The 24,655-nt window shown below is 58.8% G+C and overlaps 2 protein-coding genes across 17 annotated transcripts; one reads left to right on the top strand and one right to left on the bottom strand.

The window, feature by feature from the left end:
* Positions 1-1,390: 1,390 nt before the first annotated feature.
* On the top strand, positions 1,391-8,042 carry EMILIN3 (elastin microfibril interfacer 3). Of its 2 annotated transcripts, XM_070589247.1 has the most exons (4): positions 1,391-1,867; positions 3,234-3,356; positions 4,551-4,774; positions 5,051-8,042. In XM_070589247.1, exons 1-4 carry the CDS (start codon positions 1,701-1,703, stop codon positions 6,835-6,837), a joined length of 2,301 nt encoding a protein of 766 aa, XP_070445348.1. In that variant the 5' UTR covers positions 1,391-1,700; the 3' UTR covers positions 6,838-8,042. The 2 variants fall into 2 exon arrangements, with proteins under 2 accessions (XP_070445348.1, XP_008535540.1); XM_008537318.2 differs by lacking the exon at positions 1,391-1,867 and having other exon boundaries at positions 2,908-3,356.
* Positions 7,412-24,651, bottom strand: LPIN3 (lipin 3). Of its 15 annotated transcripts, none has more exons than XR_011531107.1 (21): positions 24,540-24,614; positions 20,697-20,849; positions 20,405-20,604; positions 19,130-19,225; positions 18,076-18,341; positions 17,777-17,860; positions 17,135-17,255; positions 16,642-16,972; positions 15,712-15,811; positions 15,420-15,580; positions 14,911-15,004; positions 14,745-14,814; positions 13,032-13,124; positions 12,912-12,955; positions 12,012-12,150; positions 10,677-10,790; positions 10,354-10,440; positions 9,696-9,848; positions 9,387-9,501; positions 9,204-9,307; positions 7,412-9,019 (listed from the first exon to the last, which is right to left on the bottom strand). XR_011531107.1 is itself a non-coding variant. In XM_070589239.1 (21 exons), the coding sequence occupies exons 3-21, from the start codon at positions 20,594-20,596 to the stop codon at positions 8,875-8,877; spliced, it is 2,544 nt and encodes an 847-aa protein (XP_070445340.1). In that variant the 5' UTR covers positions 20,597-20,604; positions 20,697-20,849; positions 24,540-24,651; the 3' UTR covers positions 7,412-8,874. The 15 variants fall into 15 exon arrangements, 12 of the variants coding, with proteins under 12 accessions (XP_070445340.1, XP_008535433.1, XP_070445343.1 ...); XR_011531106.1 differs by having other exon boundaries at positions 24,444-24,587; XR_011531108.1 differs by having other exon boundaries at positions 20,757-20,849; positions 24,444-24,578.
* Between the last annotated feature and the right edge of the window lie 4 nt (positions 24,652-24,655).

Below are 24,655 nucleotides of genomic sequence, written 5' to 3'. Positions count from 1 at the left end.
GACATTGGAACGATGCAGCTACAAGTCACAGAGGGCCAAGGATTGCCAAGAGCCCCCCAGAAGCTAGAAGAGGCAAGGAAGGATTCTTTCCTACAGTCTCTGGAAGGAGTATGGCCCTGCTGCCACCCTGACTTCAGATTTCTAGTTTCCGGGATTGTGGGAGAAGAGATTTGTGTTATTTTAAGCCACCACGTTTGTGGTACAATTTGTTACAGCAGCCTTAGGAAACAAACACAGCCCCCACTTGGAAGCCGGATCCCCTCAGCCTCCATATGAATTCCAAAGCCCCCAAGAAAGAAGAGTTGGCTTGCTGAGGTCACGCATCTGCCTCATGGGACCCACAAGCACCTGTGGCTGGGAGAGGGCAGGGGTACAGACGTAGGTTTCAGAGCCACCTCATTCCAGCACTCTTGGTGTCATCACTTTACCCAAAGGGTGTGGATTCACACCTCAAAGTCAGCGTGGAGGGAGGTCCCTCCAGGTGTGCCTCAGTGTGCCGTGCCTTCCACACACCTATATCTACTTGGGTAAAGACACAGAAGACTCTGGTTACCTGTGTGGATGAGAGGAAGCCAGGAAGAAGTGCCACTCTGTTGGATGACAGAATCAGGATTCAAAAGGCTCTTTGCAGGTTAGCAAGTCCACAAGGTGTTAATTGAAGATGACTGTACAGGCCAGCTCTTGCGTTCCAGGAGTCAGCTTCATGAGGGAAATGTGGAGGAAGCCTGACTTAACAGCAGCTCCTTGGGAGAAAGACCTAAAGGTTTTCTTTGACCAGACGCTAACAATGAGCCAGTAGTGCGGTCTAACTGGCTGAGAGTTGCACAAAGAGAAGCAGAGCATCCTTGGTTGGGCTGGAGAGGTGATGCGTGTTTGGGGCTCGATGCACCCAATACCTAAGAGAGACAGAGATAACATTGACCCTAACGGGGAACCAGAGGGATGGCCCGGCCACTGCGTTGCGGAGGGTTAGAGATCGGGGAGGGGTTCAGATGCCCGGGGAGGGATCAGCAGAGTCAGCTGTGGCGGGCACCTCCAGACAATGACGGTGAAAAGGAGGCAGAGCTAGCCAACAGGGGACGGTCTGGGGCCTATTCCAAGGAGGTGGCTGGGGAGGTGTTGCAGGCGCGCCCCAAAACACGGTCATCTCAGCTCCAGAGCCCTGGACCGCGGTCCCCGGGCGCACACCGGCTTTTAAGACCACTGTGTGTCCTGCGGTGGGCAGCTCTTGGAGAGCCCCGCGCCCCGGCCTGCTCCAGCGGTCTGTCTCTGCCTTTCGCCCGGTGCATGCGGGTGACGGCGGTGGGTGGGTGTGTTTTGGGGCCTCCCACAGCGCGACGGCCTGCGCCCCTGCCACTTCGGGGCTGCTCCCTTCTTAACCTCTTGCTTGCAGGCGGCCCCTCGGGCGTCAGCTCAGAGCTGGGGCGGGGGGCTGGCGGCGGAGAGGGGGCTGGCGGAGGAGAGCGACGCGGCCCCAAGTTTATGCTAATCCGCGCAGAGCCCGCCTCCCGCCTCCCCTCCGCGGCCCCAGCCGCGAGCAGCGCCGGCCACTCCGCGGGACGCAGCCGCTGCGAAGCGCCAGGCGGCCGGGCCAGCGAGCTCCGGGGGCCGCAACTGGCGGCGGGACCCGGGCGGGCGAGCGGCGGGCGGACACCCGGCGGGGGTTCCCGCGCGGGGCCAGGTGGAGACCCGGGGCCGCGATGGGCCGCCGCCGCCTGCCGGTCTGGCTGTGCGCCGTCGCGGCGCTGCTCTCGGGGGCGCAGGCCAAGGGCACTCCGCTTCTCGCGCGGCCCGCGCCGCCCGGTGCCTCCCGCTACAGCCTCTACACGACGGGATGGCGCCCGCGGCTGCGCCCAGGGCCGCACAAGTAAGCGCGGGCCGCGCCGCGGGCGGGAAGCGGGAGGGATGGGGCGCGGGCGGCGCGGCTCCCACCTGCCTGGCCCGCGCGCGGGGGCGGCGAGGCGCCGGGCACCCAAGGCCGCGGCGCAGAGGGGGCGGTGCCCGGGCCGAGCCCCCGGCCAGGCGGGCGCCCCACGCTCCGGGAGGCTGCGGGACTGGCGAAGAAAATAAGCCGAGGGGGCCTGGCGCGGCGGCTGGGATCCTGGCAGTGCCCGCGGAAACCTTTCCAGCGAAGTAACATTTTCCAGCTGCGCTGTGTGCAAACTCCGGGCGCAGCGGACCAGGTGGAGGGAGAGGAGGGAAGGCGGTCCGCGCACGGAGCACGCGGGCCCACATCCCTCTCCCGCGCCGGGGCCTCCCATCCCTCCCCTGCCCCGCCAGGTAGGCGATGGAGCCATGCGCCCGAAGCCCGCCCACTCCCTCAGTCAGCCCGGCCCCAGGAACCCTTTGAGAGCCCCAGTGTGGCTGGGCCCGCAGAGCTGGTGGGGGCCCCTGGGTCTGGGGTCCGTCTTGTGGCTCCAGGGCCCAACAGCAGTCCAGAGGTGGTCAGCTTATGCCAGGCAGCCGCCTTCCCGGCCCCTGTGGCCTGTGAGGGGGGCTGCTGGCCCTCCCCTGCCTCAGCTTCTGGTGTTTAGCAGGCAGGGGCTTGTGAACTGGTCTGTCAGGTGAGTTAGGGGCTCTGCCTGGGGTGCTGCCAAATTTGTACTGTAACTGAATTTGAGAAATACTGTAGGAAGAGAGTGTCCAGCCCATAGCTGACACTCAGTGGGCCTGGGCACATCAGAGCAGGCTTCCTGGAGGAGGCAGTACAAGAAGCAATCTGAGAATAAGCAACCAGAAGCAGAGGCAGGGGCCAGAAAACTACAGGGTGGATGCATTTCCCCAGGAGTCAGTCAAGGGAAGAAGGAGAAGTGTGGTCGCAAAGACTAACCTGGGATCTCAGAAGCCTCAATACCAAGATAAGGAGTTGAGAGGCAGTGAAGGAGTTGGAGGAGGTTGGGGAATGTGGCAGGTGCTTGAGGGGCAGCCCAGGGTGGGCCTCTTCTCCAGGCAGGGAGAGCAGAGATCAGACGATGGGAAGGGCAGCCACTCCAGGCTCCTGGTTCAGTATAATCGTAGCCCAGTGACCAACCCACTATGGAAGCTGGGATTGGAGAGAGTAGCAGTGGGGTTGGAGCCCAGGCCAGGGGTCCTCGTTCCCAGGAACAAGGAGAAGGGGCAGAAGAGAGATGGGGGTCTGGTCTGCTGAGGCCCACAGATGGGGGAGGGGGAGCAAGAGCCTCAGTTGGCTTGGCCCTGGCCATGTGGTTCAAGGATGCCATTCTCCCCTGCAGGGCCCTCTGTGCCTACGTGGTGCACAGGAATGTGACCTGTGTCCTACAGGAGGGAGCAGAGAGCTACATAAAGGCTGAGTACCGGCAGTGTGGATGGGGGCCCAAGTGCCCCGGGACAGTCACGTGAGTGCACCCCTATCTCGCCCACTCGGAATCCCTGGGCACAAGCCCCAGGCCTGCCTTCAGCTGGGAGCAGCCAACTCCATCCACAAGGGCTGGAACTCCTTGGACTCCAAAGAGCTACCCTAGCCCCCACACAGGCTAGATGGAGGGGGCCAGGGAAGAGTCAAGGGCAGCTCAGGTTGGAGCCCACAGCGGGGACCAGGGGAGGTTCCCAGGGAGAGGCAGCACAGGCAAGGAAGAAGCAGCAAAGGCAAAAGGGGGTAGGGGAGGAGGGGAGATGGGGAGAGCAGAGGGCCGCACTGGCAATGGTTGATGCCAAAGGGTGCAGGCCCAGGGAGGGCTGTGGTGACCATGGAGAAGGCAGGCCAGGGGTGAGGGAATGGAAGCCAGATTGTCGGGGTTTGGCCAGACAGGTGGGGCTTTGTGAGGACTTGTAGTATTGCACACATGTGTGATGCACAGGTCTGTACTTGGAGAGGTTCAAGCGCATGTCTGAAAACAAACCTGTTTGCTCCAGTGTGTTGTTGGGTGAACAGGTACATGGCTGAACAGGTGAGGGAGTGGCCCATGGTGAGCACTGCCCTGCCCCCCTGGGTTTTCCCCTCTATGCTCAAAATCAGAGGTGCCCTACAGCCAGCCTCCGTGAGCAGAGCCGGGTTCCCAGAGTAGACTAAGGAGGAGCGGGGAGAACTAAGGGGAGCTGCTGGGAGCCAAGAGTGGCCCCCAGGCAGTGAGAAGGGCTGCCTGCCTCAGCTCTGGTGCAGTACCCCTCACCCACCCATAGGAGAGGGGCTGGGGTTTTGTCAGAATTCTTCAAGGTCCCACCAAAGCCAGAGTGGAATTTCTGATGGTAGTATGAGCCAGAAGGGGTCCAGGGGTCTTGGGAGTGTTGGGGCTAAATCCCTGCTAGCCTTCTCCCCAAGCAAACAGGAGGGGCTGGGGCCTCTACCTGCGCCCTCCCCTGACCCATCTCTGAGCCTCTGCAAGGCCTACTTCCACCCCACCACCCCATCACCTTAAGCACAGAAAAAGGAAAAATGCTGGCGGTGTTATGGAGGCGACGAGACATTTAGACCTTATGCAAGTGTCTGAGAGTGGCCTTGAATACCAGCCAGGGGGCAAGGGCACCTGCCAGGAGGCAAGAGGCTCAGCCCACAGGTACAGGGCTCTGCCTTCTCCCCATCCCCGGTCCAGGTACCGTGCAGTACTCAGACCCAAATACAAGGTTGGCTACAAGACAGTGACGGACCTCGCCTGGCGTTGCTGCCCCGGCCTCGCTGGAGAAGGCTGCCCCGAGCACCTCACGGACCACGAGACCACCCCACCCCAGCCAGAGCCTGAGCCCCAGATTCCCTCTGGGCATCTGGGCCCAGGTCCCAGGCCCCCTCCTTCTAGCAGAGCAGCCCCCAGCCCCCACGGTGAGTCTGCCTGTAGGGACCCTTCCAAGCTGATGGGGTTTCTTGGGGGAGGTGGGGAGGGGACTGACCCAGGATGGCTGAGCTCTGGCAGGGCTGGAGAAGATGCAGCTCATGCTGGGCATGAGGCTGGGCCCCCAGGGCCCCCTCCCAAAGCTGAGGAAGCTGTGCCCTGCCAGAAGGTCAGCTTAGAAAAAATTCTCTTGGGTGGCCTGGCAACAGGACAAGCTGAGAGCCAGGCCAGTGATGACCCCGGGCTTCTTGCCTCCTCATTCCCAGGAAGGAAAGGCCCCGGGCTGTTTGGGGAGCGGCTGGAACGCCTGGAGGGTGATGTCCAGCGCCTGGCACAAGCGTATGGTACCCTCAGCGGCCTGGTGGCCAGCCATGAAGACCGCAACAGGATGACTGGTAACCCCAGGGCTCCTGCTGTCCCTGTGGGCTTTGGGGTCATCCCCGAGGGGTTTGTGAACCCTAGAGACAGAGCTGGACGGCCACTCACACCTCCCCTGGACGAGATCTTGAGCAAGGTGACGGAGGTGAGCAACACGCTCCGGACCAAGGTGCAGCTGCTGGACGAGGTGCACGGGCTGGCCCTTGGCCACGAGGCTCACCTGCAGCGGCTGCGGGAGGCCCCCCCATCTCCACTCACCTCCCTGGCACTGCTGGACGAATACGTGGACCGACGGCTGCACCGACTCTGGGGGAGCCTGCTGGACGGCTTCGAGCAGAAGCTACAAGGTGTTCAGAGTGCGTGCGACCTGCGGGTACAGGAGGTCCGGCAGCAGTGCGAGGAGGGCCAGGCGGCCAGCCGGAGGCTGCACCAGAGCCTGGATGGCAGGGAGCTGGCTCTGCGCCAGGAACTCTCCCAGCTGGGTACCCGGCTCCAGGGTCTGAGTGTGGCTGGCGGGGGCAGCTGCTGCAGCCAGCTGGCCTTGATCAGTGCCCGTGTGGACAACCTTGAGAGGAACCTGCAGGCAATCACAGAGACCCAAAGGGGCCATGGCCCCCCCACCAGGGATGAGCTCACGCGGCTCTCTGCTGCCATGCTCGAGGGGGGTGTGGGTGGGCTGCTTGAGGGCCTGGAGACCCTCAATGGGTCGGAGAGTGGAGTGAGGGGCTGCTGTCTTGGAATGGAGGAGCGGGGATGGGGTGTGCGTGGCTTCAGGACCATGCTGGAAGAGCGTGTGCAGAGCCTGGAGGAGCGCCTGATGACACTGGCTGGGGAGCTAAGCCATGACAGCACCCCACCAGGCAGGTCGGCACGACCCCTGGTGCAGACAGAGCTGGCCGTACTGGAACAACGGCTGGTTTCCCTGGAGACCTCGTGCACCCCCAGCACCACCTCAGCCATCCTGGACAACCTCGTGGCAGAGGTGAAGGCCTGGCAGAGCCGGAGCGAGGCCCTCCTACGCCAGGTAGCCAGCCACACAGCCCTGCTCCAGCAGCTCAATGGCACTGTGGCCGAGGTCCAGGGGCAGCTGGCAGAAGCAACAGGCAGCTCACTCCAAGGTGAGATCACCCTGCTTAAGGTCAATCTGAATTCTGTGAGCAAGTCACTCACAGGCCTCAGTGACTCTGTCAGTCAGTACTCTGATGCTTTCATGGCTGCCAACACATCTCTGGACGAGCGGGAACGCAAGGTGGAGGCCGAGGTCCACGCCATCCAGGAGCAGGTCAGCAGCCAAGGCTCACGGCTTCGGGCTGGCCACAGGCAGGTCCTGAGCCTGAGGGGGGAGCTGGAACAACTCAAGGCCGGTGTGGCCCATGTGGCCGGTGGGCTAAGCCGCTGCCAGGACACAGCCCAGGAACTCCAGCATGCAGTGGGCCACTTCAACCAGAGGGTGGCCCAAGTGGAGAGTGTGTGTGGGAAGCTGAGCCTGCTGGTTGTAGGCTTGGACAGCTTGCCCACTGAGTCACTTAGGCCCAAGGAGGGCCTGTGGGGCCATGTGGACCAGCTGAATCGTACGCTGGCCCAGCACGCACAGGACATCGCCCGCCTCCGAGATGACCTACTGGACTGCCAGGCCCAGCTAGCTGAGCAGGCACGGCCAGGGCAGGCTGACTAGGCTGGCTGGACAGGACCCAACCCCCAGATCCCACCAACCCTGGGGACATCACCCCAGAGCCCAGATGATGCCTCCAAGCCTCCCCTGGCCAGCATGGATGCCACTTCAGAGGCCCTTGAAGGAATAGTCTTGGTTCAGCTCCATGTGACTGTCCCAGGCACCAATATCCATGCTCAGTGCTGCACCAACTGGACAATTCAGGAAAGCACTCAGGGCAAGTACATCATGTCTGAGGGCCAGGGTGGACCTAAGAAACCTCAATCCAGTCTGCAAATTGCTCTTCTGCAGATACACCAGAGTTGGCACCTGTGCAAAGACCTACAGGTCCATTCTTAGCCCGTGGTCTGCCCGCAGCTCCCTTCGCCTGCAGGCAATAGCCTCTGGCCTGGGGAGGCTTTTGGTCCCGTTGTCCCCGACTTCTCTCCCCAGCCATCTGGGCTCAGTCTCTGCAGGAAGGTGCTGCCCTCTGGCACTGTCCTCACACCTGGCAGCTTCATGGATACTGTTTCTGAACCAAGGACCAGAGGTGTCCATTGCCCCACAGGTCCTTCAGGACAGACAGAAACACAAGGTCTCAGCTCAGAGTGCTCTTTATTCCTTTTGATCCTCCCCTTGGGTGAGGGCTTAGGCAGCTTTAGAACCCAGAAGAAAGGATGGGGTCCAGGCCATCTGTTTGGAGACCCTGCCCCAGTTTATGCTTTTCCTTCCCTCCCCAAAGATGTTGTCAGGGCACTGTACTCCCCACACAGTCCTCTTCTTTCCATTTGGGGGTAACTCCACCCCCACAGGTTAGGGCCTCTCTCCAGAGAGCAGTCATCGTGTATGTCATGGCCTGAATGAGGCCAGACCCTGGGCAGGAGGCCACAGCTGGAGAGAAAGGGCTCCAGGCTGAGTTTCCAACATCCTTGTAAAACCCCAGTCCCGCCTGGATGTTCATGAAGTGGTGAGAAATTCAGGTATGACGCCACCAAGGGGCAACCTGAAAGGACAAGTGTTCATCCAGCCCATGCAGTTCCCAGAAACCCTGATGTCATCTCTGCTGAGGCTCTTGGCCTCAGTTTCCCCACAGCAGCACAGGCCCTCCTGTGCTCTTTGCAGGTCCCTGTAACCCTGCCTTCTGGTTTCTCGACGTGTAGTGTTCTGCCCTCCACCGTTGTGCTGTTGGGGGAGGGCAGGCCTGGATTAAAGCTTTTAGCCGGTCTAAAGGTACTTTCTTCCCCAAAGACAGTGGGAGGGAGGGCTGCGTGGGGTGTCAGCCCTGCTTCCCACAGCTCCTTGGGCAGGAGGCCCCTCAGCAGCTGTGTGGGCATTGAATTGACTGGCAAAGGCTAGGGAAAGGCAGGGGTGTCAACCCCCCCCTACCCTGGCAGGGTTGGTGATGAGGGGAACAGGGCCAGCAGCTGGGCACAGGCTAGGCCAAGTGGGAGCCACTCCCTCTGCCCTCGAGCTGCCCCAGAATCCCCCTCCCCAGATGTCGGAGGAGCACTGCATATGTGGGGTTGGGATGTGCTGAGGTACCAGCGACGGAGAGCAGTGATGGCTAGCTCAAGAGCTATGGGGAGGGGCCAGAGCTAGGGAAGGGTCTGGCTTCAGAGGGCACAGTCTAGACTCCCCAAAGGGAGTGGGGAGCATTATCTTGTTCCCAGATGCTACCAAACCCCTCCCCACTGCTGCCGCCCTGTGCACACAGGCCTCAGGCCTCAGTGGGGCCTCCCTCTTCTGTCTGTCCTATCAGGAGTTGAGGCAAGGTGACAGGGACAGAGACATCAAGGGCATGGGGAACCCTGCAAGGGCCCAGGTGACAATCATTTAACTGCTACAGGCCAGGGCCATGCTGAGGCCTGGAGCAGCTGTCAGAGGCAGGAGATAGGACGGTGCAGGGTTGGGGGGGTGGTCTCGGTGGCTGCCAACCAGCCTGCAGCCCCCTCTTCCCCTTCGGTGAGTTGGCCCTGTGGCACCCAGCTTCCAACCCCCTATGCCCTGGGACACCCAGTCAGTTCTGGGCCAGGCCAGGGAGAGGGGGCAGCCAGGGCAGGTTCAGGCCAGGGCATCGAGGTCCACCGTGGTCAGTGGCTCCCGCCAGTAGCAGAAGTTGCTGTATTCAGGGTTGGCCAGGTCTGCGCTGGGGCCCCGGGACACAGGCGGGAAGAGGAGCTCCACCACCTCCCCAAGCCGCTCGTACCTACAGGCAGAACCAGGCCGGCACTGAGAGCCCGAGCTGTCAGCAGGCGGAGACTCCCCATCCTGCTGGGAAGCCTGGAGCAAGGGACGGAGTCCCCACTGGGGAGGTAATTGGGGCCCAGGGAGAGGCTGGGGTCTGGGAACTTGGCAGGGCGTGGGGGACACATGGCAGGGTTGGGCCTCACGTGGACTTGTGGTTCTTTATGAGCTCCTGGATGAGCTCTCCCCGGGGGTTGACTGTGAAGATGCGAGATTCAGGTAGACCCACCTGCCGGTAGGCAGTGACATCCTGTGGGGGACAAGGAGAGGCCAGTGGGCTAGGAGGTGGGGAGGAGGTGGCTCAGCCCATAGGGAGGGGACACACTCACGTTAGGCCTGTTCCCAAAGGCGGCATAGAAGGGCTGTCCGTGGGGCAGAAAGAGCTGCCGAATGTCACTCAGGCAGGCGATCTTGAACACCTCTGGCTTCTTCTCAATCACCTCCCTGGGGCAGCCAGGGCCTCGGCAGGGAAGGGAGCCGAGGAGGGTTAGCAATCAGAGGACAGCAGGGTCGGGTGACATGGAGTGTGACCCAGCTGACACCAGAGTGAGGCCTGATGCTGGCCCAGTTTGGACTGCCAGTGGGCCTGTTGCTCCCCCCAAGGGGCCATGGACTTATGCTATGTATGGGGTGGTTACCTGTGGAGGGCGGAGAAGAGGCTGCTGGGAGACAGCAGGATGGGGCCCTTGGGGAGGCCGCAGCCCCGCTCGCTCACCCACCGCAGGTACCCCTTGGTGAGGTCAGCCATGCCAATGGCCCTCGCTGAGCAGTACAGGAACTTGTACCCATTTCTGGGGGTGGTGGACAGGGAAGGTACAGAGCCATCAGAGTTCAGCCAGCCCCCCCCCGTGCCCTTTTGGCTTCAGCCAGCTCAGCCCAACACTGGGGCTCTGGCCTTCAGACCCAGAGGCCTTTGCGGGGAGGAGACTTAGGGAGAACAGCTGGGCCAGGCCTGAGAGAGGTGGCCTCAGCAGCTGTTCCAGATAGAAGGAACAGGGACAGTGTCCTGAGGCCCAGATGGACCAGGGTGGACGAGGATTTGAAGTCTCTAGGCTTCCTCTACAGCATGACAGCCAGCAGTTAGACTCAGGTCCCAGACCACAGGAGATAGGTCTTTCACGGGAGAACTGAGGACCAGTAGGTGGGTCTCAGCACTCAAGGGACATGCCCTGGGCTTCTTCCTGTGAGCCTTGCTGGTTCCCAAGCCTGGCTTCCCAGGGCAGAGGCCAGGGTGGCCTGAGATGTCCTGTCACTCCCTCCCTGGACCCCAGCCCCAGCCTCAGCCCAGGCACTCACAGGTGGATTTTGTGGTAGAGACTGGTGATGCCCTGGTGCGTCCAGTCTTTCCCCAGCTGGGGCAGAATGTGGCCCAGAGCGTCTGACCTAGAGCCACAGAGGAAGGGGTCATTCCGAGGCAGCGCCACATGGCCCTCATGCTCCATGCATGGGGCCTGATGAGGCCCAGCCCGCAGCCCCAGTATGGCCCACCGGGAGAGGAGGGCCTCTCTCCGTGTCCCCTGACCCAGCACAGAGGGAGGTAGGGCCCCAGGCCCTTCCTCTCTCCCCTGGCCAACCGGGCCTCACTTGGTAATGGTGCCATCAATGTCCGAGATGACCACCTTGTCGTCCCATCTCCACAGGTAGATGGTGGCCTTGCAGCGGCAGGTGCCCTGGTACTGGGTGGTCACGCTGAAGACCACATCGTTGGCTCCTTCTTGCAGGTTCAGGCAACGCTGGGACCAAGCAAAGTGGGGGAGTTGCGGTCTACCACAGCCAAGTGCCATCCACAGCCCCCCCTCACGTGTGGCCTTTGATCCCCACGAGCCTCTCATTCTCCTCTTCCTCCTAACCCAGAGAACCTGCCTGAATTCAGAGACAGCCATGCGTAGACACATCCACGTGGGCAGAGGGCACCCTCGAGGAGGAAGTGAGGGGGTGCTGGGGTAGCCTGCACAGGAGCCCTGACCTCCCTTCGTGCCCCTTCGGGATGAAGCTGACAGACAAAGCCTGGCCCCTGCCCTCGCCCAGATTTCTCAGGTCAGCCCCAAGGCTGGCACTGCTCTTGGCAGGGAGACAGCCCACTCCATAGAAGGGGCCCTGTGGGGATCTTCACTGCCTGGGGCTAGGGTACCTGTGACATCCCCTCAAAGAGAGAACTAGTCCTGTCCTTGGTCCATAGAGAAGGACCAGGGCAGCTCTCAGCCACAGCCAGTGGCCAAGGCTATCAGGCCCTGGCTGACCCCACGTTGAGTGTGAGCCCCTGGGTACCACACAGATGGCAGCTGCTCTGTACCAGGCCAGCCAGACTCTCCTGGACACCTCCCTGACCACTGAGCCACACTCAGGAAGGAAACATTCTTATTACAGGAGCCACTGGTTACTAGCTCAAAGATCTGACTCAGGGGGCCTGGGGTCTGTCATCAGCATTTGAGTCCTTTAGTGTAGCTTCCAGAGGCAGACTCGGAGCCAGCGGACCGACTACAGGCAGATATTTTAGGACTACATAAGAGAGGGCTTTTCCAGTGAGCATCCGACAGAAAAATGAGCTGGCATGTAAAGAAGTGAGCCCCCGGGGCTGGCCCTGTGGCCGAGTGGTTAAGTTCGTGCGCTCCGCTGCAGGCGGCCCAGTGTTTCGTTGGTTCGAATCCTGGGTCGGACATGGCACTGCTCATCAGACCACGCTGAGGTAGCGTCCCACATGCCACAACTAGAAAGACCCACAACGAAGAATATACAACTGTGTACTGGGGGGCTTTGGGGAGAAAAAGGAAAAAAAAAAAATCTTTAAAAAAAAAAAAAGAAGTGAGCCCCCTGCCCCCAGAGGTATTCATGCAGAAGTCATCACAGGGACTGCCAAGGGGATGGATTCTGGGCTTTGGTGAATGCATGGCTCTATAAAGCCAGGCCCCGAGGGCCTCTGCGACAGAATTCTCTGAGCTCCTGCACACACTTACGATCTGATGAGAGGAAAGGCGGAGAGACTTCTTGTAGGTAGGAGTGTAGGCTGGAGGCAAGGGTGGCGGGGAGGGGGCCTCTAAGATCACAGGGCTGTCTCGGGCGTCATCCTCGCTGCTCAGGACATCAGTCTTCTCCCTGCGGGCAGCGCAGCTCTCAGGCCACCTTCCCCAGCTGAAAGCCCTGCGCTCCCAGTAGATGCTCACCCCTCGGCCCAGGCCACAAGGAGCCTGGGGCTTGTCCCTACCCCTCCAGAGACCACCCAGGGGATCAGAAACCCCTCCCTCTAGGTGCCACCTATTTTGGGGGTAGTAGCTGACATAAGGATGCAGCCTGGCAGTCTGCAACCAGAAAGATGCCAGCAGAGCCGGAGCCAGGACCCAGGACCCAGGGCTCCCAGGCCTCAGTGCGCTCTCCAGAGCCAGGATGCCAGTGCCTGCTTTGGAGAAATTTACCTGAAAAATCTAGAAGTGAGTCTTAGGGATTATTCCCACTCCCACTTGCTTTGGCTTCAGTCAGCCTGTCGTTGATCACCCCCCACCCAACCTTCATTCTGGGTCACTTAAGATGTGAAAAAAGGAAGAAAGGCCACTAATCCCCTGCTGGAGAGGGGTACCCCCCCAACTTAATACAGTAGCCCTTTGTCTGGGTCTGGCGTCAGGGCACCCCTTCCAGCTCTGCCATTTCTTGGCTGTGGGACCTTCTCTAGGTCTCAGTTTTCCCATCTGTGAAATGGGGACAGTTCTCAGGAAAAAGAAGGGGTGCAGAAGTGATTGAGGAATGACAAAGAACCATGGCTGGAGAAGGGGTGTTGGCTCCACACCTGCCCCTGCCCCCATGGCCATGTTCCCCAGACTCTGGCTCCAGCTGCAGAACCCCAGCCAGGAGATCCGACTCACCCTGGCCGCTCCCTGGCTGTGGGTTCCTCCCTCTGGGCACTGCGCTGTGGGAAGAACATCCATATAGTGAACCCCACCTCCTGCCTGTGCTGGCCCCGCCCTGTGACCATGACCACTTACCTCCTCAGCTGGGAAGTCCCTGCGTCGCCAGGAAAACCACCACCGCCCTCCCTTCCGGGGCATCTTCTCCTTCTCCAGCTTGTCCATGGTGCTCTGTGGGCAGATGAAGGCCATGGCATTTTTTCATGACCGCAAACCCACCTTACATTGCCCTTGGGGTCCCCATGAGCCTGAGTCTGGGTCTGACCTTAGAGCAAAGTGCTATCAACATCTGGAGGCTGAGGAAGCATACTCACCTTCATCCTGGGATTCTGAACAATGACTTGTGGAGCCAAGCATGGGGCACCAAGAACCATTCCTGCCCACCCCTATTCCACCCCAGCTCTGACCCCCTAGCTCTAGCCCAGCCTTGGCCTGGCCTCCCAATCTTGTGGATCAGTCACCCTACTAGAGTAGCTGAAGGCAGTGCTTTGAGAGTTCCTCAAGATCTGGTACTCCCTGCATGATGCCACCAAGTGGCAGCAGGAAGGACAATCTGTAGCCAGTATTCCCCTCAACCTCCAAGACCAACATAGGCAACTCTTAAGGTTAGTGATCCTATCTCATGAACAATCTCCCTCTCTGCATGTTACCATCAGTTCTGGTGGGGGCAACACAACCTTGTGAAAAATGCTGATCGGATTTGTGCTAGATGACCCCAGGGAGAGCCCAGGCCCAGGCCTACCTGGGAGACACATTAGCTTGCAAGAAACACAGAATGGAGAACCCAAATCAGGAGGACATGGGCTCAAGGTGGGTCAGCCAGGGTGCTCACTTGGGCTGGGAACAGGTTGGGGGAGTCTCCCAGGGGCCTCAAGTGGTGGGTATGTCCAGGCAACATGAGAAAAGCCAAGCAGGGGAGCGTCCCTCTTCCTTCCCATAGGCTCTGGGTCCTAGACCCAGAGCCAGCCAGAGGATAGAGCTGAGCATCACTAAAGGGAGGCATCAGCTGTCAGCATCTGGTTAGTGATGCTCTTCGGGCAAGTCTAACCAAGCTGAGAACAATGAGCCAGGCCAGGGTGGGGCCCTGGACCACACCCAGAGGGGCAGAGAGGTGGGTCCACACAGTGGGGAGGTTCTGGGAGGAACTAAAGAGGCTGGGTTCCTTCCCACCTCCGAGCATCTGACCCACCCCTTGCCTGCTTAGGGCTTACTCATCCTTCAGATCTCTGCCTAGTGGACACTTACTCAGCCAACCCCCCTATTGTTGGCTCTCAAAGCACCCCGGACCTCTCCTTCCCAGGACATACTCACAGTTGCATTTTAAATTCACCTGTCTTCCTATGAGGGCAGGACTGTCCCCGCCTGTGCCTGGCACACAGTAGGTACTCAACCCACGTGTGCTGACAAAGCAAGCAAGCACCGCAGCCCAGCCTGGAGAGGTTCTGGGGTAAGGTGAGGGATGGGCCCTCTGTCTCCCACGCCCCCTCTCTCAGATCCAAAAACCCCATTGAAGGTGTGTCCCTGTCGAATGTGTATCCCTCTCTGCTTTGCCCTGAGCTTTGAAGTTCAAATCCAATAGGATTCAGCCATGTCAGGAAACCAAGGAAGGGTGGGGCTCTGTCCACATAGCATGGGGCATGGCTTCAGGGGCCCTGTGGCTCCTCTCCCAGAGAGGGTCTTGCAGCCAGTCAGCCCCAAACCCATCTCTCCCCACTCTATACTTCCTGTCCCAGGACCCCTCCCTGAAGACTCTGGCCCCTTTTGGAGGCCCATTGGTGCTCCAACCATTACCTTGGGCAAGTTCTTCTGGAAGGCTTGCAGGGAGAGTATCATGGGGGCAGCTACAGCCCAGTTATAATGCCTGGAGAGACAGAATGGGGTGTCAGGGCTGTAGCAACCACAGGCTGTGGAAGGTGGGTGACTCTCTGGGCTGCCAGCCGCACAGCCCGGCACTCACTTCTCATTGATTTTCACCACCAGGTTCGGGTCGTCCAGGAGCCCAGGGTTTTGGGTGAGGTCCTGGTAGGAGACGATGTGCTGGTTGAACTTCTCTGGGCACAAGGGCAGAGAGTGAGGAGTGAGGCTGACACATCCCACATGACCTGCTACCCCAGCCTCTCCAGCTCGCAGTGCTCTACCACCCAGGCCGCGTGCAGGTTGGGTCTTTGACCTAGTAGGGCGCCTCCCGGCGTGTGGTTTTTGCACCTGCCATTCCCAACCCAGGCACTTGCCATCCTGGATTCACAGGATAAGTCATAGCTCAGCGTGAAGCATTTGCTTCACAGGGTCTGGGGAATGCCCCGCCCTTGCTGGCTGAGTGTGGGCTCCACAGGGCAGAGAAGGGCAGGGGCACCCAGCCCAGCCTCACACCTCTGCTGCCTTACCCTCTGGGGGCCTGCCTGCCCTCCCCAGTGCCCTGGGCTCTGTACCAACCCTCAGAAGGGCCCAGACCACAGTTGAACATACCCAGGGAGATGTCCCGGCTGTCAGCCAGTCCACCACAGAGGGACAGCACTATCGTGTCCACTGTGTCTGGAGTGGGTTCTGGCTCCTGCTCAGGGTTGAGGTCCCCCAGGGGCTTCTGGCTGCTTGGTTCACTCCACGTCCTGGTCCCAAGCCCACAGTCACTGGGAGTAAAGGGGCCAACAGTGACATGAATACAAGGAGGTATTCCCCTCCCCTCCCAGGCCCTTGATAGTCGATCCCTGGCCCCACAGGCCCCAATCCCAAGACACCCAGGCACCCAGAACCCAGGCACCTGTGGGGGAAATAAAGGGCTGCATTCTCAGAATCCAGGGAGGGCAAGTCATCCAGGTAGATGTCACTGGGACCCAGGTGCTGGCTTCTCTTCAGGGAGCCTGAGGGCAGAGGAGGGGACATCTGTAGACTGAACATGTGCTCAGTAGTGTGAGCAGTATGTGTTCTTTCCTTTGAATGCACTAAAACAGCGCGGTTCAGTAGAACCTTCTGCAGTGACAGAAATGCCCTAGGTCTGCACTGTCCAGTATGGGAGCTGCCAGCCACATGTGGCTACTGGGCACACTTAAAATGTGATGTGACAGAGAAATGGAATTTTAAGTGTTATTTCATTTTAATTAATTTAATTTTAATTTTAAATAGCCACAGATAGCCAGTGACTATCGATTGGGACAGTTCAGGCCTACTGCCTTCCCGCGCTTGTAGGATAAACCCCAGCACATGAGCTAAGAGTGATCCAGCCTCTGCTCATCTTTCTGGCTTCCTCTCCGGAGCCTCTTCCCTCCCTCACTCAAGACACACCAGCTGCCTCGGTTCCTAGACATGAAACCTCTCTCCCTCCTCATGGCCTTAACACATGCTGTTCCCTCTGCCTAGAATTCTCTTGCCCTGATCCTCACTTGGCTGGATCTTTATCATCCACATCTCAGCTCAGACATCACCCACTCAAAGAGGCCTTCCCAGGCCACATGGTTTAAATAGCCCTCCGTCCCAGCCAATGATCCTGTGCTGCTTCACCTACGTCATGCTCTTCCTGGTGTATGCATGCGTCATCTGTCTGCCCCACTTGACTGTGAGCCTCACGAGGGATGGTGCCAAGCACAGTGCCTGGCACACAGTAGGTGCTCAAAATGTGCTTGAAGTCCCAGAGTCCACCCAGAGGATAACATGAGACCAGGGAAGCAGTGGGAGGAGTTTAGCCATCACTCACCTTTCCTCTTGGAGACTCCCTGTGGCTGCCCGGTGGGAACTGGGCCCTCCAGAGCAGCCCAGCTCTGTGATTTAGAGGTAGAAAGGAGGCTGGCATCCCCGGACCTCTGAGTCTTGGTTTCCTCTCTCTCGGCAGGGAGAGAGGGACCCACCAGAGCGGGTGCCTCTGTGTCCAGTTGAAGAAGGTCAGTGCCAGCCCCTGTTTGCAGAACTGGGGATCCCAAAGGGTCGACGCCAGCCACAGAGACGGAGGGGGTGCTGGGCTCTCCCTGAGGAGGAGAGGCTGCCCAGGTGCTGCCATCAGGGACCTTGGGCCACTCAGCTTTGGTTACCTTCAAACAAGTGGGGGAAGATGTGGGCCAGTGCAAGGCCTGCCTCCCACACCCCATGAAGCCTTAAGGAGGTGGCCCAAGTCTCAGTCACTCCACTCCTGACCTGCAGGGGCCACGGAGCCCCTGAAAGGCAGGGATGAGGGGTGACAAGGAGGAACTCACCTTAGGCAGCCTCCCCCAGGCCCACTGCATATGGGATTCAGCTCTCAGGGGGCTGGGCTCAGGGGTCCGCAGCTCCAGCTCCGAGTCACTCTTAGGGGATGTTAGTCCACCCAATGAGAAGCTGCAGGAAACAAGAACTCAGAGGCCCCCAAGCCAGCCTGCTGCCCCCCGCCCCCCAGCATGGGAACAAAATATTTGCAACACATATTTATGCCTGTGTTGGATCCAGAATATATAAAGAATATATAAATATATAAAGAACTCCTACAAATCAATAATAGGAAGGCAATCCAGTTTAAAAAAAAAGGGCACGGCCGTGACTTCTTAATGGGTATAGGGTTTCCATTTAGGGGGATGAAAAGTTCTGGAACTAGATAGGGGTGATGGTTGCACAACATCATGAAAATACTAAATGCCACTGAATCGTGTACCTTAAAATGATAAATTTTGTGTCATGTGTATTTTACCATGATTAAAAAAATGGGCAAAAGACTTTAATAAACACTTTACAAAGGAAATATACAAATGGCCAGTAAACACATTAGATGTGTTCTATGTCATTATTCATCAGAAAAATGTAAACAGACAGCAGTCTGAGACCTTGGCCTTGAGTCCCTGCCTTCAGCCCACCTGGCCTCTCACCTGGCCTGGGGCGGCCACTCGCTATCGGAGAAGGCGTAGATGTCTTTGGGCTGCGGCAAGGACTCCCCTTCCGACTGGACGCTGCTGAGGGGCCACAGGGAAAGAAATAGTCACTGACGGTTCAGGGCACCCTGGGCGGGACATGGGAGCCTGGGTGTCAGGGGCTTGGGGAAGTAAAGCAACTAAAGCCCAGAGAGGTCAAGGCCCTTGCCCAGGGTCACACAGGATCAGCAGAGGAAACAGCACTTGAACCCCAGTTGGCTTCCCTACACCCTCGGCCCCCACTCATCCCCACATACCCTGGGGTCTCCAGCCTTGGCTTTTCCAGCAGGGACAGCTCACTCTCGTCACCTGCCTCCCGCTCCTCAGAACTAGAACCGACTGCCACCACGTCCTCCTTCCGCCTGGATTTCCTCCTGCGACGCCTCTTCTTTCTCCCCGTGGAGGCCATGCCCATCATGACGGGCTCAGGCTCGCTGGCTGTGCCCAGCTGCGAGTCCAAGGGGAACCCGGACAGGCCCCCCCAAGGGAGGGGTGATGTGCACAGGGGGGGAGGCACGTGTTCCTATGGAGCAGACCAGGGGCAGGGCTGAGGGGGCTATAGTTTGGGGAGGCCACCCATGCCCCCTAGTCATTCTGAACCCTGCCTGAGCCCTAGGCCGTGGAGTGAGCTCATTTGGAGTCAGGAAACAGGACTGCAGGCTGGACAGAGGCAGTAGCAGCATGGCCTTGCAACTGCTGCTGGCCTCAAAGCCCCCTAACAGAAAGCGGCCCAGTCCCAGGGTGCATGCAGGTCAGGGTGCGGCATGAACCACACTGTCCAGGCGGGAACCTGGGCATCAGCCTCTCATCCCCTTCTCCACCCACACCTACTTCACCTTTAAGACTCAGCCAGGCGTCACCTCCTCCAGGAAGCTTGCCCTGACTATCCTCAGCCTCAGTTCCAACCCCCTTCACAGCAATGACCAAATAGTCTTATCATCCGTTGTTTACATGTCCATTCCCAAGGCTAGACTGGGACCCTTCTTTAAGGCAGGGTCACCCATTTTCCGAGTCCACTACACAGTGTTTGGCATACAGTAGGGGTACAATCAAAAGGCCTCCTCTTCACCCTTCAGGGGCCCAGCTCAAGTGTCCTTTCTGAGAAAACTTTCCTGGGAAGTACAGTCAGCCCTCCCTACCACCTACCCTCTGCCCAGGCTCTGCCGGCACATCACAAGGGCCTGAGGCCAGCCCCAACTGATGCCCCTGTATCAGACTCTTGAGGATGGGGTACTCCTGGGGGCGGTGGGGAGAGTGACAAATCCAAGGCCCATCCAGAGGGGATACCAGTGTAGGAGCCAGCGCACTGACCTCATCGCTCTGCAGCTCCTGGATGAAGAAGGCCTCCCCGTTGTCCCCCAGCTTCATGTGCAAGTCCACCGGCTCGCCGTTGACCTCGATGTCTACCTGGAACGGGACGTGGTGGGGCAGAGACACTCCCAGGCTCCCTCCACTGGCCTCCCAGCCGGTCCTGGAGACGCCTGCTCCCTGCTGCCCCCTGCTGCACTTGCTGGAACTCTCCCGCAACCTTTGCCTGGCTGCACCCCGCTGAGGGTCTCAGCTTGCCCTCTGCCTTGCGTCCCCTCTCCCTCCCATATTTCCCCATTCTCCAGGCTTTGTTGACGGTATCACTGTCTCAGAATTCTTGTTTACGCCTTTGTTTCTGTGCTCCTCTCTCCCACACCCCATAAGAACAAGGATGTGATCCATCTTGTCACTGCTGTGTCCCCAAGCCCCAGGATAGTACCCGAACCTTTGCTGACTACGTGAACAATGGTAAGAATGACCATTTCCTAGGTACTTAGTGTCGTGTTTCATCTAGACTATGTGGTTTAATCTTCACACAACCCCTTGCAGTAGCTCCTATTATTATCCCCACTTTATAGACAAGGAAACAGGCTTGGAGGGGTTAAGTAATTCGCTGGCAAGTGGCCAAGTGAGGCTATAAACCCAGAAGGTCTGAGTCCACAACCCAGCTCTTAACCATTTGGCTATACTGTCTCCAAAAGGTCACACTTTCCTATTAGGATCCTGGAAAGTTCACAGTCACCCCAATATAAAGGGGATTTGGGCCCACCAAACCCCTTTCCACACACCAGACCTCGGTGCTAACAAAAATCTCAGTCATGTTCGCCTGAGCCCAGTGAAGACACGCAGGTTTCCCAAAGGAGAGGAACTAACCTTTGAGTGTCACCCACATACCTGGCCCTGGGAGAATGTTATCGGTTCCTATTTAATTCCCCCAAATCATCCGGCCATCACCAGGCAGATGAGAACGTAGCCATCTGCACAGGTGAAGCGACTTAGCAGGAACACACAGGTAAGATCTTAGGAAGCTAGAGCCAGGTGTGACGGCCCCAGTACCGGGGACGGCCCCACTATGCTGCTTCCAGGGGAAATGGGGAGCCTCTTGGACCAAAACCCCAAACCAACCCAAACCTTTCAAAGAAAATACAAAAGAAAGGAAGCCTGTCCAGAGGACAGATCTCCAACTGAGAGAGGCCTGGGTCTTCTCCTGGGACTGCAGTGGCTGCCATGGCTTCAAGAGCCCGCCCTGCAGTGTCCCCTCGGCTGGCCAGCACTCACCACCTTCTCCCGTGACCGCAGGACGCCCAGCTTGCCAAAGCGCACGTGGAAGGGCGAGCACCGGAAGGAGCCGTCTGCCTGCTTCACCACCAGCACGTCAATGCCACCACTCAGCGTGGCCGGGTTCAGGCCCCGGTAGAGCTCCTTCACCGTCCCAAACACCGTCTCCGCCAGCTGCCCCATGTAGTTCATGGCTGGTGCTGGCAAAGGGAGGCGGTGTTGGGACCACGGCCCAGCCCACCTCCCTCTGGGGGGAGGCTCTGCAGCCTGATCCCCGGGGCCCCAGGCTTACGGGGAGTCGCCCTCGGAGCGCCTTCACAGATGCCTAGCAGTTGCCGGAGGGGAGGTGCACCTGGAGACGTGGGTTCTAGACCCGGCTCGCCCACGGACTGGCCACAGGACTCTTGGACAGCAACCTCCCTTCTTCAAGTGCCAATCTCCACATCTGTCAAATGAGGGCCCAGGTAAGGCAAGCTGGGGTGCCCTGTGCCTCTAAATGCCATGAGTAATGATAATGACCACGGTGCTCACTGGCAGGGCTCATTTCATCTTCAAAACAACCTGCGAGGCTGGCTGAGGAGGTGTCATTATTCTTGTTTATGGACAAGCCAACTGAGGCTCAGAGAGGTGGAGTGACTTGCCCAGGATCTCACAACTAGTGAGGAGAGGAGTCAGGATTCGAACCCAGGCCTGTGTGGCTGCAGAACCCCTGGTGAGAACCATTGGGATGGCCCAACTGTGGGAACAGGAAGGGGTCAGCACATCTCCCTAGGGTGCAATGGTATATCAGGCCCAGGGCCCTGCTGGGTAATGGGCGACAGCCCTAAAGACTAATCTCTTCCCAGGAAGTGGGGAGAAGGGAGTCTCAGTTTTCCCATCTGAGAAATGGGTTCAGCTGTCTTGCTGCCTCCTGGTCCTAGGAGTTAGGAGGAACGTTTCTGGGCCATCATGGCTGATTTGTGGGGAACCAAGGGTGGGGGTACCCCAGATACCTAAAGTTTTGCCCAGTTCTATTCCTGGGGTCAGATGCTCAAGGCAGGGCATCCTCTATAGCTGGGAGTGAAAGGATTTTAGGCCCCAAACTCTGAACTCCTTCCCAGTTTCCCTGGGATGTGTGGGAAGTCCATCCATGGCCCACAGCCTGATACCAGTGTCACCAGGCCATAGTTCTCAGCCCCAACCCCCACTCCACAGCCCCAAGCCCAGCAGGCCAGGCCCTAAGACCCACATTCAGGCCTTGGACTGGCCCCTAGCCCATCAAAGCTGTTCCTCCTCCCCCAGCCAGACCAGTTTCTCCAGCTCTCCCACACCAGGCAAAGCTGGGGGAGCCAGAAGCAGGAGGCTGTGGCAACCTCGAAGAAAAGCCAGGGCCCTAATGAGAGCTGCCTCCACGCTGGCTCGGTGCCTGCCTGCCAGCTTCAGCTCATCTCCCCTTCTCTGCTGGCCAGGCCAGTGGCCTATGGCCCCTCTGGCTGCCAGGACCCAGGCCATCCCACCTCCACAGATACGTCCTTCTCCCAGACCCTACCTCAAAACCCCTAGAGGACCACCTGCCAGGCAAGACCACCCTCAAAGAAGTTAAGTGACTTACACAAACTCTTTTAAGCTAATAGGCCACAGATGGGGGAGGGAGTGATGACTCATATCCTGATTTCCTGACTCCATACCCTGGTTCCTTCCACTCCACGGTCCCCAAACCACACCACAGTTGTCTGCAGAGAGGGCAGCCTGGCCTGCAGCCCACCTCTGCACCGGCCTGTAATGCCTTGCCGCTCAAAATGTGGTCCATGGCCCAGCTGCGTCAGCATCACCCAGGAGCTTGTGAGAAACACAGCTTCCCAAACATAAAGTACAACTGGAATTGCTAAAGTGAAAACTTGGGGTAAAATGAAGCTCTTTGGACTCTGAAAATGTCACTCAAATTTAATAAATACTTTATCTGCTAGGCACCTACTAAATGCTAGGTGAAAATTTTCACTTTGGTTTCTCCCTACCCAACACCAAACTCTGTGAATAGGTCTGAGACAGTCAGACTGACAAAAACAGATACGTGGTAGGCAGGACTCTAGACCACTGTGCCCAGGAAAAGTGGAGAGGACTCCAGAAGTTTCCAGGAATGAAGGCGCAAGCATGGGAGGGGAGATGGGGATGGGGGCAAAGGTCTGCCCTGCTGGAGGCCCAGGCCAGAGCTGTCTGCCCTGCTGAGGGCAAAAGAGCTGGGGCGGGGCAGGCTCAGCTCAGCCTCGTACAGAGTTTCTCAACTTCACACCATTGCTATTTGGGGCTGGATAATTCCTTGTTGGGGGTGGAGGGATTGTAGGATGTTTAGCAGCATCCCTGGTCTCTACCCACCAGATGCCAGTAGCAACCTCCCTCCAGCTGTGACAACCAAATCGTCTCCAAACATTGTTATATATCTCCTGGGGGACAAAATTACCCCCATTTGAGATCCACTGAGGTAGTGGAAGAAGCTGAATGCAGAGATGGCCCCCAGGGGGCACTGGGTCCTACCTCTGATCCACCCACGGAGTGTCCTCAGGCAAGCAACTTGCTGGCCTCAGTTTCCCCTTCTGTGAAACAAGGCTTTGATTTTTCAGACCCTTCTCAGCCCTAATGTCACAAGGAGGCTCAAATTCATTCCTCTCCCTGTCCCCCCTACCCCACAAGTGGATCCCCCCCTCATCTGCCTGCTCAGCATCTGGGGGACTCCTGTGAGCCAAGCCCTGGGCTCCCCTCCCCTCCTCTCCCCAGGACGCAGTCTCCCTTCTTCGTCTTCTCCAGATGAAAGAGACTTCTACTTGGCTCCCCTATACCACCCTTCACCCCAAATTAACGTGTCTAAAATCAAACACTTCATCTTCTCCCCAGGGACCTCAGTCAGCTGAATTACTCAGGACTCAAGGATACCCCTCCATCCGGAGCCCTCTGAATCCTATCCCCCAATTTCCTGCACATCCAGCCCCTCCTTTCTCCTCCTGCTGTCCTAGGCCAAGGCTTTATTACAAGATGCCTAGATCCTGGGTGGCAACCGGACGCTGTGGGTGAGGCACCAGACTGTCTGGGTTCTAATCCCCTCCCTGACACTTACCAGCTGTGACCTTGGGCAAGTCACTTCACCTCTCTGAGCCTCAGTTGCAACATAAGAGATACGTGAGTAATTAATGACATAATTCAGGGAAAGCACTAACATGCAGTCAATGCCCATACGCATCACCTATGAGCAGCAGCATCGTTTTTTGGCATCCTGACAGCCCCTCTCACCCAGGCTGATCCTGAGGGCACTACAGGTCAGGCTCCAACACACTGCCCCTGCCCTGAGTTGAGAGTTTAGACTTAATGTGGCATTCAAGGCCCTGCACGATGGTGGCCCCCACTGTTTGCAAAGTGGATAGGTGGGCTCCAGGCAGGCCTCACAGGGTACCCAAGCCTCAGAGCCCACTCTGGGAATACCCACAGTTCTCCTGGGTCAGTGTACAACCCCACCACCGGGAAGCCAGAGCAACGTCTGAGCTCTCAGCCTTTCTGGGCTCCCAGATTTAGGGAGGCGTAGAGGTGTGGCTCTCCACCCTAAGCCCGGAAGGAGCAGGAGGATAAGCATTCCTATTGCCTTGGAAAGGAGAAAGCGCCACCCCTAGCTCCTCACCGGCCTTCACGGCCACACTGCAGCTGACCCGCCCAGGCTCACGGCAGGCCCAGCAAGAGTCAGACCCTGTTTTGCAACTGAAGACACTCAGACCAGAGAGGGTGGGTGTCCTCCCCTAGGTCACACACTCAGCCTGGGGTGAAGCTGGGCCAGCATCCCGAGTGGCTGTTGCAGCTCATTCTCTCCTGATCCAACATTCTGGATGTCCGGGGAGTCCGCAGCCGCTGGGCCGCGGAGAGAGACGAAATGTGGCCGGCCCCTCCACCCCTGAGCTCCCTTCTGATGGCTAGAGACGGACTCAGGCCCGCGGACAGAAAGGAACGAGGGTCGGATGGCAGGACAGATGGGCGGGGCGGGGGGAGGGGTACCTCTTCCCTGGCCCGGATTGGGCCCTACCTGGGGAGCTGCCCACTGGACCTTCGGGACCCGGAGCCACCGCCTCCACCTGAGTGCACAGGGTCAGCAAGCATGTGTCCTCCGCCCCGCACTCACTTGGCGCTTCCGGCTCCGCTAGGACAGGGTGAGGTCCTGGCTCCGCCCCTTCCAAGAGCCAAGGGCGGCTTCTCCAGGCCCCAATCCGCCCAGGCTCCACCCCCCCGAAAAGACCC

The sequence above is a fragment of the Equus przewalskii genome, chromosome 21 (genome assembly GCF_037783145.1).
Source record: "Equus przewalskii isolate Varuska chromosome 21, EquPr2, whole genome shotgun sequence".
Taxonomy (NCBI): domain Eukaryota; kingdom Metazoa; phylum Chordata; class Mammalia; order Perissodactyla; family Equidae; genus Equus; species Equus przewalskii.
The sequence above is the reverse complement of the archived record's forward strand: the minus strand, read 5'-3'. Positions and strand labels throughout refer to the sequence as shown.